The 15549-nt window shown below is 37.2% G+C and overlaps 1 protein-coding gene across 1 annotated transcript in view; it reads left to right on the forward strand.

Moving 5' to 3' along the window:
* SMYD3 (SET and MYND domain containing 3) overlaps positions 1 to 13097 on the forward strand; it is a 330452-nt gene extending 317355 nt beyond the window's left edge. The window contains exons 11-12 of the mRNA XM_026695442.2: positions 8671 to 8779; positions 12446 to 13097. Coding sequence (XP_026551227.2) covers positions 8671 to 8779; positions 12446 to 12547 — 211 coding nt within the window. The 3' untranslated portion in view covers positions 12548 to 13097. The remainder of the gene's footprint in view (positions 1 to 8670; positions 8780 to 12445) is intronic.
* Positions 13098 to 15549: the final 2452 nt, after the last annotated feature.

Consider the following 15549-nt stretch of genomic DNA (forward strand, 5'->3'; position numbering starts at 1 on the left):
CTCCCTTACCAACATAAATTTTGGACTCAGTTTTGCCTGTAATCGTGGCCTACTTCTCTATATGAGCGAGGTATTTTCATACCATCATTTTTTGAATCAGCTCGATGTAGATGTTCACCGAACTATTTGTATCTGTTTTACAAAATGAATCAGTCCTGGGCAACGTAGCAGATACGAGCATCAGAAAAGAAAAGCATAACATGAACCCTGCAGCCTGCTTCTTATTCTAATTCTCATCTTTGATCACGTTAGACTAGTTTACATATACTTGTTTAATGGCCTCCAGGTAAGAGAGTCCATTTGAGACCCCCATCCCACCCCAGGCAAAAGCTGAAGTTGAGTTGATGTGAGGCCTTGGTGAAATCTGTTGAAAAATCTACATTTTTTCCTGTGATTTTTTTCCCCCCACAAAATAAACAGCCACCACCAACTGCAATTCAGTTTTTGACTTGGGATAGCTGTTTGTTATATTTCTTTGTGAATGTTCTTTGATTAAGGATGACGCTGTGAAATGTTCAGATAACTAAAAGATAGAACAAAAGTTATAAAACAGCTTACTCTGCCCTTCATTACATAGTGGACGGTTGTGTGAAAAGTTAATGAAAAAGTTCAGACTGTGAATTAAACCTTCTGGTTACATTTCTGTTATTAATCAGATGACTGATTCCTTTCCAGAATTTTCAAGAAAATACATTAGTTGCTATAGAAATCTAGCATGTTAGAAGTATAACTACATAATTGCTATTCTTGATGAAATAAATCTGTGTGGTATGATTGAGCCCACAGTTTGTTTTCTACTTTGCCATGTTGTGTGTGAAGTTTCAGATTAAATTTATAAAAGACTATCTCTGAGAAGAGATTAACCATTTTATCAGCTGAGCTTTGTCAAGCACCTGCACACAATAAGTAGAACAGCAGGGCAGCTAATATGCAGGGACAAAAAAATGATCTGGAAACAGCAGAATAAATTAAGAGTGAAATGGTAGCCAAAAGAGATACGAGAGGAAGAAAAATAAAAGGGATTTTTAAAGAGAGGAGATGGGGAGAGATAAGAATGAAAGAGAATTTTACACTCAGAAAGACCACTTGAAAGAAAAAAAAGATGATAAGAAATCAACAAACTGCAGTAGGAAAAGCTGTCTTGTAAGGTTCTTAAATTTGGTTTTTACTTCGTTGGATCAAAAGTAAACAGCCTTCTAGTTTATATAGAACAAACAATACCAAATGGCACAGGAAAATAGTGATATCTTTTTTGGCTTTCTCCAGTATGCTTCAGCTACACAGCGTTAAAAATCCATTAGAAGGTCTCTGATATCTGTATTTGACTCACAATGAACCATCTGAACTTCTTGTCCAATGGAAGCTTCTGTGTTTCTGTAAAAAAAAGAGCAACTGTTATTAGTACCTCTTCCAATCCAGAATGCTCAGAGTGAGTTCAGAGTCCAGGGTGATACCATTGTTAGAAGCTCTGTGCCATGCTGCTCAGTGAAGGTTCATTAATTGGTATTAAAAGTATCCATTAACTGAATATTATGTGAAAGATAAGCGATCATGTAGTTATAATAGTATAATAAAAGTAAAAAGTGTCCATTAAAAAGTTGGACTGTAAAAATGTAGGTATTTTTATAAGAGTGTATTGGTCACTTACCTAGATGCATTATTTAATCAAGATACACAATATATAAGTATCCAGTAATTACTATGTAAATGTATACTTCTTGATGATATCGAAAAAAAACCCTCTATTTTATTTATTTTTGAATTCTTGTAGGGTTTGTATATGCCCTGCAGAGCAGACTTAGTGGACAGATTATAAAAGACTATCAAACTAACCTCTATTGACCTCACCCCATTCCTAAGAGGTCTTTAAGGGGCGTGCATAAGCGCATAAGCGTGCCTATCATCCCTGTCCCATTGTCCCCAATTATTAGTTCCTATTTCTTATATTTAAACTTGCATTTATTCTTATTTCTATTGTATTGTAAGCTTTTGACAAAATAAATGAATAAATAAAATAAATAAATAAGATTACAGGTAGTCTTTGACTTACGACCACAATTGAGCCCAAAATTTATGTAACATTGATTAAGTGAGTTTTGTCCTATTTTACAACTTTTCTTGCCGCAGTTGTTAAGTGAATCACTGCTGTTAAGTTAGTAACACCAGCTGTTAAGTGAACCTGGCTTCCTCATTGACATTACTTGTCAGAGGGTCACAAAAGCTGATCACATGACCCCAGAATGCTGCAACTGTCATAAATATGAACCTAAATACATATAAATATGAACATAAATATACAACTCGATCAGGGCATAGGAATCTACATAGACTTCTGTAAAGCCTTTGATTCAGTGGTACATGACAAACTACTCCTAAAACTAAAACCTTACGGTATCTCTGGACACCAGAATAACTGGATAGAAGCATTCCTGTCAAACAGACAACAAATGGTCAAAATTGGGAGCGTCCTATCAAATTCTGTACCTGTCAACAGTGGTGTCCCCCAAGGCAGTGTTCTAGGACCAACTCTTTTCATACTCTACATAAATGACCTCTGTGATTATATCAAGAGCAACTGCGTTCTCTTCTCTCCTAATCATCCTGGTTGCTCTTCTCTGTACTTTTTCTAGAGTCTCAACATCTTTTTTATAATGTGGTGAACAAAACTGGATGTAGTACTCTAGGTGTGGTTTACTAAGGCTTTATAGAGTGGTATTAGTACCTTACTTGATCTTATAGCTGTAGCTTAGAAGAACAGTATTTGAATATTTGAGAGGCTGTCACAACGAAAAGGGAATTAACTTATTTTCCAAATCACTAGAAGGCAAGACAAGAAACAGTGGATGGAAACTAATCAAGGAAAGAAGCAAACTGGGATTAAGGAGAAACTTCTTAACAGTGAGGACATTTAAACCTGTGAAACAGCTTGTCTACAAAAGTTGTGGGTGCTTCATCACTGGAGACTTTTAAGAAAAGGCTGGATCTATCTGAAATGATATAGGGTCTCTTTTGTTGATGTTTTTTGTGACTTGATTTGAAGAACAGAGGTAATTTAATATTTTCCCATTTTGAATGATTTAATATAAATGGGCAGTGATAAATGTAATTATTTATTTATTTTCCCTTCCCCAATGATGCATGCTGTGGATTTTTACTACAACCAAAACTTAGGGTCTCCTTGATCAAGCAATTAGAAAATGTTAAGTCTGTAAGGTGAATACATCCCCAAAACCTCAAACTCCAGGTACAATTACTAGATTTCTTGATCTTTTTATCTGTATCAAGCATGACCAATGATCACATTAGCTAGAAGATTAATGAATCAGATAGGAGAAGGCTGACTTACCTCAATAATACAAAGCAGCTGCAGGGTATCATTACATCTACAGTGGTAAGTTGATAAATGCTTATTTCTAAATGTGAAAGCATAGCTTAAGTTCATATTCTTGCCCTTCAACCTGGAATTAACCTCAGCTTCATTACAAATATAAAATGCATTCATTAAAACAAAACAAAAATTCTCCAGTTAAGGAGTTACAGTCCATATGACCTTGGTAGCCAATCAGAAGATCTTAAAAGAAATTTATTTCTTGATTTTATTTTTCACTAGTATCCTATATGGCAAATTCAGAGTTTATCTTAGTTGATATTTTATAGATTTTACTTTTCAACAGATTCACAGAATATAAAATTATAATAAAACAAATGCCTATAAAACATAACTAGTTTGGCATTGATCCCAACAAAATTGACTTTAAAGTCATTGTAAAATAATAATGTAGCTTCTTTCTGTTTAGTATGATCAATTTAATAATTATTAACAGAATTCAAAGCATTGAAAAAATGTGGCAGGATATTTGTCATTTGAAAGCCAATAAAAAAGTTCAAAGAAAATAGTTTAGAACAAGAATGGACATATAGATGTAGATGTAGAAAGAATTTAGACAGGTAAATCATGAACAACAGGGACAAATAATTAGTAGCGGCCCTATAATAATGGCTACTTAAGATCATTTTTAGTGTGGATAACATTTAATTGTTTAATGGAGTTCAAAATACATTTATGAATAAATAGTAATCATAATTATAAAGTTAGAAATAATACTGTTTTAAAAAGATTCCATTTGTCTTACCATGAAAAAATAAATTGTAAATATGATACTAATGTCCCCAAGAGATTAAATGAATTCCAGCATTAAAAATAGTACAATAATGTTTTGGGTATTTTGCATTTCTGTTGTTGCTGGATTCCAATTCACTATTTAAAATGACTGAACCTATGTTTTGGATACTATGGCAAGAATGTGTAATTCCTTTTACTGTTCAGAATTTAGGAACATTTTCCCAAACTTCAGTAATGGTAATTTAAATCGGATAGATCTCAGATAATTTTCTTCACATCCTGTCTTTGTGGGTAGTTTTTAAGGCCAAACAATCCCTTGATGTTCCAAAAGTGTTTTAGCATTTGACACTGTGTATATTTAAATGTGTCACTCACACATTGGGGGGAAAAATAAGGAAAGATAGGAATGTTGTTCCAAGATTATACACTCTTTGAAGATTTTGCCATCTCTGTTCCTCATGGTAGTCTAATAATTGCACTTTGAAGGCACGTAACAGAGTTGAGTGTGCGCTACTTATAGTAACAACCAGCATTGATTTGCTGTCAGAGAACATAATGAATGCCAAGGTTATTGTTACATTGTTGCTAAAGTACATCTTCCTTTGAATTACTTTCTTTCCAGTTTGTTCCTTTTATTGTATGTTAGTCTATTTCCTATTCTGGACCTGAGTTTATTTTAAATTTGCACAGAGTTCATAGATATAGATGTAGCAGTACAAAATGTTCTCTTGGCTATACCAAAATACTGTTATTATCCTGATATTTACAATAGTTGCTGTAGTGATATCAGAATTACTTCAAATTCTACTGAAATCCTCCTCCTTCTGCTCTTCCACCCTCTCATCCCCAATACTTTGACATTGCTGTGGAGCTTTTGTACCCTGAGGAAGATGAGAGTTATGCCAGAGGTTCAGTCATACTAGACAGATCTTATCAGAGGGACCAGACGAAGTGCTTCTTCCATAGATTGCCACTCAGGAGGGTATGTTCCGGATCATATCAGTTAAAGGCTTCTCACTGATGGGATCCAGGAAGAAAGTCTTCTTCGTTCTTGCTTCCACCCATTGGGACATCTTACTTCCAGTGTGAGACAGGCCCCACTCTTCTGGCCTTCTGAAAGAGTTCTGAATTCTTGCTCTGTCAATTGGCAGAGGAGGCCTGAGTGGGGTGCAGTTCTGGGGGTGCTCTGCAATGGTTCTAAGTGGTCAGTATATGTGGTAACTACTGCATGTAAAGCAGTGTCTGTAAATACTTCCCTTACAAAGGCTTGATGCAGTTGGCATGGATGTTTCAAGGTGAGAATACTGCAGAATTGAAAACGGGACCATCCCACTTTCTATTACAGAACTTAACTACCACAGCTGGGACTGGAACTTCTGTCACTAAGCAATGTAGTCATTGAGATGGGTATGCCTGATTTTATCACCTTTTTTGGCCACAATTGTTAAACAAACCACACAGTCATTAAATGAATCCAGGCTTCCCCCATTCACTTTGCTTATCAGAAGCCCTCTGGGAAGGTTATAAATAGTGATCACATGACCCCAGGACGCTGCAGCCATCATAAATCCATTCTGGTTCTCAAATGCCCAAATTTTGATCACCATATGTGATCATGAGGAGGCTGCAACAGTTGTAGGTGTGAGGACTGGCCATATGTCACTTTTTCCACCACTTTTGTAACATTGAACAATTGTTAATGCATGGTCATAATTTGAGGACTACCTGTACATGTTTTACAGTGAACTCTTTTTCTGTTGTCCCTTAAATTTGACTAATTCTTAGTCAGTTTCAATAGTCAATAATTTTATTCTTAGATACAATATATTCTTAACTGCTGACATGAGATTCATCATTTCATTATAGTTCTTCTTGTTTATGACTATATGTTGTTAAACATGAACTGGGATGAGAATTGTGGCCAGTGATGAGCTACTCGTGGTACTTTCTCTTAGAGCAGTGGTGGCTAACCTTTTTTGGCTCCCTACACGCTCGCATGCCAGCAACCAGAAGGCAATGTGTGTTGTCGTCCCCCCACACCCCCTGTGCATGCAGGCATGCCCCCCGCATGGCATGAATCTCTGTGCATACATGCATGATCCTCTGTGCACCACACGCATCTCTGTGCATGCGCGTATGTTTCCCGTGCCCCCCACGCATGCATGCCAGATACCTGACAATTAGCTGGTGGGCGGGCGGCACGTGCACATGCAAGGCTCTTCCAGGGGTGGGGCTCTTCCAGGTGACATCTCACGTGCTGGCAGAAGTGGCTCTGCATGCCACTTCCAGCACACATGCCATAGGTTTGCCATCATGGTCTTAAGAGTGTGAGAGCCAGTTAAACTAGTGATGGCAGTATATTCCTTCATTCTATTAGATACCTTGACTTGACTCGAAACCAATATATATCTGAAATATATTTGAAAGCTTAATCTTTTAACTAGGTATGTCAGCCTCTTTTTACTTTTCTGAGATGGCCTTAAGATTCTAGTGTTTTGGGAGCTGAACTTAAGTATGTCATTAACAAATTGAACTGTCCCCATGCTATCTTCTTTTTGAAATTCAGTGGGACCCATCTGTCTTGACATTCCTTCTCATTTCTCTTCTCAGAGAAGACAAAGAAATTGTTACCATATGTCCCATGCAAGGAATCTTCAAATGATTTTAGAAACATTGTTACAGAAAGTAATACCAGGCACCTATTTTAGATGTCAGATTTAAAGCTAATGAAAAGCCACTAAGCCCATGCATGGAATAAGTACATAAATCAGCCCAATAAAACAGCTTTGTAAATATTTATGTTCTCTGTACACTCCATTTCATGCTTGTTTCCTTTACCTTCACCTCTTGAATTTCCTGTTTTTAGATTATGCCTATGAATGGCTTTAGTTATCAACCTGATGTTGCTTAATTAGTTACTACTTCCTCTGGTATCATTTACCTCAATCCTAAATCTTTACAGACTCTTAAGTACCTTAGGAGTTGGATGCATTTTTTAAAGAAGTCTCAGTGGAACTGATGTGGAAGGACCCTGCAGGATCAATTTCCTGCTGGAGAGAATGGCTGGGCAGCCTGGCAAAAGGCCAGTCAGCACTGTTCGTGAAAGAGCTCAGGAAGCCATCTTCTTGACTTTCCAGACATCAGTTGCTGTTACTTCAAGTGGTTTTATGCTCAATGGCCCAAGTTGTCAGCCATTCTTGTTTCTCTGAGGCAGGGGAATAGCAACATTTATGAGGACAAGATATTTGAATGGGGGTTTGGCAGAATCTAAACAAGGAGAAGGCCATTTTGGGAAAGATGACATTAGGCTTGATTTTAAATTATTTGTATGCATGTTTCTCACCTCTGAAAAAGTTGGCAAGCTATGCTTTGCTTTGCTTGCTTATTCAGAATAATTTAATCTGCCTAAAACATCTGTTTCTTCCAGAAAATAATGGTTAAAAAGGCACATTGGACATGACTGCTATGTGTAGGAATTTATTTGTAGGAATAGTCATCATGTTTCCAACAGTATTCAGGAATCGTAATAGCACCACTGGTTTTATTATATTCCTACTACATATATTGTAGAAGGCTGAAAACGTACTACTTTCTGGAATCCAGTTATTGGATTCATATTTGAGGAAAGAAAAGAGACTTTATAGCCCATGTCCATCTCTTCTGCTACAACAGGTTTCTTGGGCCTCATGGTTTCCAACTAGGAGTGGGCAAGCTGTGATTAATTATTTCCTGTACGTGTTTCTCTGTGTGCATGGTCTGTTTTGAAGGGACAAAATCAATGCCTTCACCTTAAGAATGAAGAGTTTTTTCCTTTAATTTCCACCACACCACCCCCAAATTGGCTCAACATTTCAGTTCTACCCAGTCCATGGATATCATCCATTGCAGCTAAATTCTCTACACTTTTCAGCCAGGGAATTAATTGATTTTAAGAAAAGTGCATCTTTCACCACAAACATTATTCCCATCTTTGACCGAAAGCATCTTTCCTGCCTGGTATATATCGCCCTGTCAAGGCCATTGCCATAATTCCCAGAAATTGTGTCTGGAAGATGCCAGGATAGGAAAGGCTGGCTTCTATAGGGCAAATGAATTTCCCCTAATCATTTACATATGCATATTTTATGAGTCACATGTTAGGAAGTATAAGTCCCAAATAACTCACAAGATTAAAGCTCAGGCAGCTTTTGGGAATATGAAGGTTCAGGTCCTACACAGAAAAAAAATACTAGTGAAAATGGCATTGCCCCCATGATAGTAAGACTGAATGCTTCTTTATTGGCTATTACATTGTCTCCGGAAGGTGGGGAATCCTACCCTTGTCACTTTCTAACAGGATAACATAAGAACTGTTCCAAGACTAAAAATAATAATTTGTTAACAACCCCTCAGTATTTCACCCTCCTCGACACTGGCTAATTTTCCCCAATACTCATTAAAATCCACCGTGGCTTTGTAGTCCTACTCAAATGGCTCTCCACTGAGGCAGGAACGGTGAAGGTGAGAACTGACAAATGGATGTAATTTTCTTCCTGTCCTTCTTTCAGGTTTTATTATCCTGGCTTCCATCCTTTGAGGGCTATCCAGATGATGAGAGTGGCCAAGTTGCAGTACCACCAGGACATGTCCTCTCAGGCCCTTGAAACTCTGAAACAGGTCAGTCTTGCTCACTAGTTCTACATTCTCTTTCCTCCTAATTGTTTCTCCTTGACTGCATTTCTACAACCTCCCTGCTCACCTCACTTTCCACATGTCAGTCAGCAAGCACTCTCCCACTTTTTTATATCTACACCAGCCCCTGAGGCGATGGCTACAAAGTGAGTTGCTTACAGTTTCCAGGAGAGACTTACTTTAATAGCAGTGGTTGGTAATTACTGTTCAGTATCTGAGGGGGTGACATTAATCAGCCGAAACCTTGAATGGCAAATAGCTATTAAGTTGGATGAACAAGAGACTGTTTCAGTACCATAATCTGCTTCTCCTTTTAAAATATTGATCATGTTCTGCATCTCACTGAATGGCGAAGGTAAGGTAAATAGTAGTGAAAATGCTTCCTTTGATCATGAAGTAGCAAGAATTCTGAAATTCACCTGAAATATTTGGGATGGAATGCTGATGAAAATAATAAAGAGGACAATCAAAATCCGGGTGCATTCGGTTGTGAGCCCCTTTAATTCAGAGCTTACCACTGCAAGGAATGTGTATTATTAAAAGATCTGATCGGAGGAAGTTTCTTTATATGAATTATTTGTAAGCCAGTTCTGAATAGCAATACATTTTATATACATAATCTGCTCATCATTATTGAACGGAAATACATTAGTAACTAACTTGTTTCTGAAAGCAGTACATGTTTTCCAGTGATGATTATTTATTTTGTTAACAGTTTATTCTGCTCAATAGCATTCTGAAACCAAATCTGTAAAAGTACTTAAACAAAATAACCTCCTGTGGAAAAATAAGTTACTATAGGTAATTAAATCTATTAGTTTGTTTAAACTTTAAAACATATTTGGGGAGAGAAAGTAATAAGATTTTAGTTATGTCGCATAAAACAAGTTGGTTGCACATGAATGGTGTCCTATATATATAAGTTCATTCATTGCATGCTGACCTGAACCTGTCTCAGCTGGCTGCTCCTTATTTGGAGTTTCTTCTAAATTTGTGATAGATTTATAAAATGTACAAGATCTTCTGGAAATGTCATTGTATATATAAAATATATTTGCTCGAGTTACATAGCTTTGTGACAGGTGCCTTATGTAATTCCCCAACTGATTCTTTGTTAAGTTTCACACATTGTAGTTTAAGTTCCAGTTTCTTGTTTAAGGATGTAAAAAAAAGTTTCTAAAAATTCAACTAAACCATTACAATGCTTTATCTGAGATTGAACACCAATTGTTATCAAATTATTTTTATGCTCCTGTCCTATTTGTTAGGCTTCAGGCCTTTCTCTCACTGAGCTTAAGATGGTGTGTTTTACGCCCAGTGGTGGGATTCAAAATTTTTTACTACTGGTTCTGTGGGCGTGGCTTGGTGGGTGTGGCAGGGGAAGGATACTGTAAAATCTCCAGTCAGAGGTGATATTTGCCAGTTCTCCGAACTACTCAAAATTTCCACGACCGGTTCTCCAGAACTGGTCAGAACCTGCTGCATACCACCTCTGTTTACTTCCCATTACAAATAATCATTTAAGAATTAGCAGCATTAAGCCATACACATCTTACATGTATATATGAGCGCACACGCATGCACACAGATGTACACATATAAATACAAGGGTTTTTTGAAGTAATTGCCAAAGTAGTTTAGGGATTATGATGTTAGACTACTAATTGCGAGATTGAAATTCCAATGCTACCTTGGGCATAAATGCCCATTTGGTGGCATCTATGGTGGCATAACCTATATTGATCAGCATGACAAATTACAATCCATAATCTTCAGTGAAGATCCCTTCATGCTTCAGCAGATTGATTCAGAATAATAGTAGTAATAATACTAACAATAATAATATTCTTGAAAGCTGATTTGGAGGTGTAAATATCTGTGATAAAGTGTTATAATTAAAAAATAAAATTTTGGTTAATTTCGTGTTATTTCATAACTCTTATTTCTTTCACATTTAATTGATTTTGACATCTAGTAGCTTCATTTAATAGAATCGTTGAATTCTAAGTCTGATATGGTATTACTGAGTGATCATTTCACTGCATCCCTGGAAGGTAGCAATAGCTCTTAGACTTATATACCGCTTTACAGTGCTTTACAGACCTCTCTAAGCAGTTTACAGAGTCAGCATATTGGCCCCAACAATTTCAGTCCTCATTTTACCAACCTCGGAAGGATGGAAAGTTGAGTCAACCTCAATTCTGGTGAGATTTGAACTGCCAAATTGCAGGCAGACAGCAGTCAGCAGAAGTAGCCTGCAGTACTGCATTCTAATCACTGTGCCACCATATCCATCCATGTCAATGTTGCAGTCTAGTTTTGCCTGTAAGTAGAAAAATAGCTTCCTAGCACACCTTCTGGAGATTAAATTACTTTTTATCTTGGTGTAATTACTGTTCTTCATAAATCCTACACTAAACTGTAACCTCCAAAGACTCCCTACAGCTAAAAGATATTTTAATTATAATTTTTCAAACTTCAAAAGATTAGTTTGGTTATCCAAAATAGACAAAGGGCAGATTTTATGTTTTGATACTAATAAGATCCTAAAAAACCCCAACCCTCTGCAAAGTGTACAGAAAAATTGAGGAATTCAGGAAGAGGTTTAGCCTCCAATAATTTTATATCACACAATATTCCAAGACTACTTGAAATGATTGGAAAGCTGTAAGAATGCAGTAAGTCTTCCACTGAGACATTAAGCTCTTACCCCCAAAGTGTGTATATTCCCCCAATATTAGTTCCCTGCTACAAAGGGACATAACCCAGATGTATCTGCCCCAGAATGACAGGCATCCCTTTCCAAATAGATTCCATTTGACCTGGTTCCTTCCAGCTTGCCACACGCGTTATTTACTGTATGTGTGATGTGAATAACATGAGCATGGCCTTCTTATGCATCCTAAGAAGCCTTCATGTAATTGAAGGATAAAGTAGAAACCGAAACGATTTCCTCAATATCCTGGCCTTTGCTTTGGAGCCCATTAGCATGACGGATTTTGCTTTCTCCTTTCATCATGACTGAGCAGAAGCCAGGCACATTTGCATACCACTACATGTGTCTCTGATGTTAGGTATCCTGTTCAATCCAAATGCAAATTAGACATAAATGAATGTGCTGGGCTTTTACTTGCACTTCCTTATCAATTACCTAATGAGTTTTATATTCTTGGAGAGAGAAGCAGTGTGTTTTTTGAGTATCCTATTAATTTGCTCAGGGTAGCTCATGGTTAAGTTCTTTCATTATTTGTCACTGTTCGTTCTACAGATCTCAGTGCTAACTGAAACCTTTTTCAGATCATGGAAGAAAACACAGCAAGGCCAGTTCCATAATGCTGCTCTTATACTACTAAGCTGAATTACCTTGAAAGGTGCACATGTTTAACCTAAACGTATCCCAAGTCACAGGTCCTTTTAAAATGTATAGAGGCCAAGAAAACTAGCATTCAGAGCAGCAAATTCCATAGCAATCTGGATAAACTGGCAGAAAAGAGGTTGCATTGTTATGGAGTATATGAAGAGGCAAGCTGCAGTAACAATCAATAGCTAGCAAAGTTGCAAAAGTTGTTTTTTAGAAATAAAATATTCCAGATGGAGATATTTAGAGGCATACCATCAAGCATAACAAAATGTTTTTCTTCTGCATTTTAGACTTACGATCTTATGAAAGTGACTCATGGGACAGAGCACAGCCTCACGCAGGACCTGATGATACTTAAAGAAGAGTGGGAGGCTGGCATGCTATTAAAATGAAGATGATGTGCAAGACACAATCTCGCAAAAGGACAACAAACAGGAAACTCCGAAGAAAACAAAAATCTTCTTCAACCAAACATATGGCAGTAAAATGATCATATGTATTGAGTAGATGATTTCCTTTGATTTGAATACTGCAAGAAAAGTAGTCTGGTTGTTTTGTTATGTAATCTGCACATTATTACTTTTGCTAATTCTCCAAATGAAATTTTTCAACAGTCAACTAACTGCTTCCTACTAAGAAGTGGTTTGAAAAGGCACCAGGAAAACCACTAAGCTACAATTTGATTATAATTGAAAGTATAGAAAATGCTCATTTGTATAAGTGCATTATTAGATGGGTATAAATTAAGACTCATACGTCCAAATACATTGCAGGTATTTGAATTTAGTTTCATCAGTGTTCTTTTATCCTATACTAAATTGCTCCCTCTTCTTTGAAGTGTTGTCATTTCCAGGTATGCAATGATTTGTTTTGTTTATGTTAGATTTCTTTTTACCCCACTTTTATTGATTTTTTAATAAATAATTCAAGATGATGAACATACCTAATACTTCCTTCTCCTGTTTTCCCACAACAACAACCCTGTTAGGAGGTTGAGAGAGAGTGACCCAGACCAAAGTCACCCAGCTGGCATTCATGCCTAAGGCAGGACTAGAAATCAGTTTCCTTGCATTCCATAATCCTTGTATATTTGCTGTGTAGCACACTTATTGTTAGATTATTAATTGTGGAAACTGCAGATACAATTGAGATGCAAACTTCTAGCAGTGTCATTTGTTAGCTGTTCTGAGTGATTCTGCCCTGAGTGATGGATCAGCATCAGAGAAGGAGGAGAGAGGGTGGGAGACAGATCAGCAGAATCAATTTATTCCCAAATACTTCTCATTCTTCCCATCTAGTAATACTGCAGTAACGTTATGCCCCCAGATACAAAAGTTCTCAGAATGTCAGTCAGCCAACAATTGCAGCTCTCTGTATGTTTCCTACTGAAGACATTCCATTAAAAGGGGAAGCTCTTATTTCTGAATAAATATACCTATAATTGTGTAGTGAATTTTTCTTTCCAACACTAAGTTCTCAATCTTGCATTCTTGCCCAATTTTGTCCATCTTGTCCAACAAGATGCATTTATATGCATTTATTTGAGGAAAAATAGGCTAGTTCTTACCAGATAGGAGAAAATACCTACATGATTCCCTTTCTGAGCAATGTTCTTTCTAGATTTGACTTGAAGCAAATCTCCAGGAGAGTAGATATTCTCATAACAGAGTTTCTTGTATTGAACAATCCTGTGACTGAACTTGACATTGTACATGACTAGAAACTGAATCTTAGATTCAGAAGAATGCGAAATACATCCTGGAAACTGCAGTGTAAAATGCATGTTCTGAAGGCAGATCATTGCTTGCTTTAAACAAGAACATTGCTAAGTACTTTATTCCCCTCCCTCCCTTCCTTCCTCCATCCATTTTCTCACTTAAAATGTACACTTCAAACCTGCCAGACAAAATCTGCTCACTTAAGCTTCAGTCCTCTGAAAAGAAAGCTGTAGCTCATTAGTTAAAGACATGCTTTACGTGTGGGAGGTCCTAGGTTCAATTTCCTGGCATTTTCAGGAGCACCAGGAAAACTTCTTGCCAGAAACTCTGTAGAGATTGTTAGCATTGATGTTGCTTAGCAAGATGGCTCAAGATTTTCACTCAAGTATCAGGCTGTTCGAAATCCTTGGAAATCCTTGGAAGGTTTCCAACTTTTTGACAAGAGTGAAATTTTGGGGGCCTTAATTTGTCATTCTTAAATGTCATGTCCATTCAGTCAGTAATTTGAAAGCATTTATGACAATTCGATGAAAATACATTTCAGGAGAAATGAGCACTCTGGACATAATTTAGAGTGGCAACTCACAAATGCCAATACAGGAGTGTAATCTCTTCTGAACTTTTGAGTGAGATACAGCAAAATTTCATGCACATCCTTGGCCCAAGATATGCACAGCTCTTCTGGCTGTGGAGCAGAGTGCGATAGAAGATTGGGTTATGTCAGCCACCCCGACATAAGCATATTTCTTTTTAGCATAATAAACATAATTAGGAGAAAAACCCAGATTGGGTTGTGTATGACCGCACTTGACATGCCAATAATTGCATGTACATTTAGTCTTTGACTTAGAACCATTCGTTTAGCAACCAAACTCACAATGGCACAGAAGAAAGTGACCTACAACCAGTCCATCATAGTGTTTGCACAATCAAATGATCAAAATTTGGGCATTTGCAACCAGTGTGTATTTACAATAATTCCAATATCTTTGCGATCATTGTTTGTGACCTTCCCAGCTGGCTTCCAACAAGCAAGTCATTATGATTTGCTTAATGACTGCATGATTTACTTAACAACTGTAGTGGAAAATCATAAAATCATGCACAACTCACTTAACAGCAACTTTACTTAACAATGGAAATTGTGGTCATAATTGCGTCATAAGTTGAAGATTATTCTATGCAGTTGATGTACATGCTTTGGAGAGGTTCGGAGAGAAGATCAAGGGAGGTACTAATAGCACTCTATAAAGCCTTAGTAAGACCACACCCAGAGTACTGCATCCAGTTTTGTTCACCACATTATAAAAAAGATGTTGAGACTCCAGAAAAAGTACAGAGAAGAGCAACCAGGATGATTAGGGGACTGGAGACTAAAACATATGAAGGATGGTTACAGGAACAGGGCTTGGCTAGTCTAGTAAAGAAAAGGGCCAGGGGAGACATGATAGCAGTCTTACAGTATTTGAGGGGCTGCCACAGGGAGGAAGGGGTCAAGCTATTTTCTAAAGCAACTGTAGGCCAGACAAGGAATAATGGTTGGAAACTGAACAAGGAGAGATTTAACCAGGAAATAAGGAGAAACTTTCTGACAGTGAGAACAATCAACCAATGGAACAGCTTGCCCTCGGAAGTTGTGGGAGCGCCATCACTTGAGACTTTCAAGAAGAGATTGG

The sequence above is a fragment of the Pseudonaja textilis genome, chromosome 1 (genome assembly GCF_049901715.1).
Source record: "Pseudonaja textilis isolate UNSWEBS1 chromosome 1, rPseTex1.2, whole genome shotgun sequence".
Lineage (NCBI taxonomy): Eukaryota > Metazoa > Chordata > Lepidosauria > Squamata > Elapidae > Pseudonaja > Pseudonaja textilis.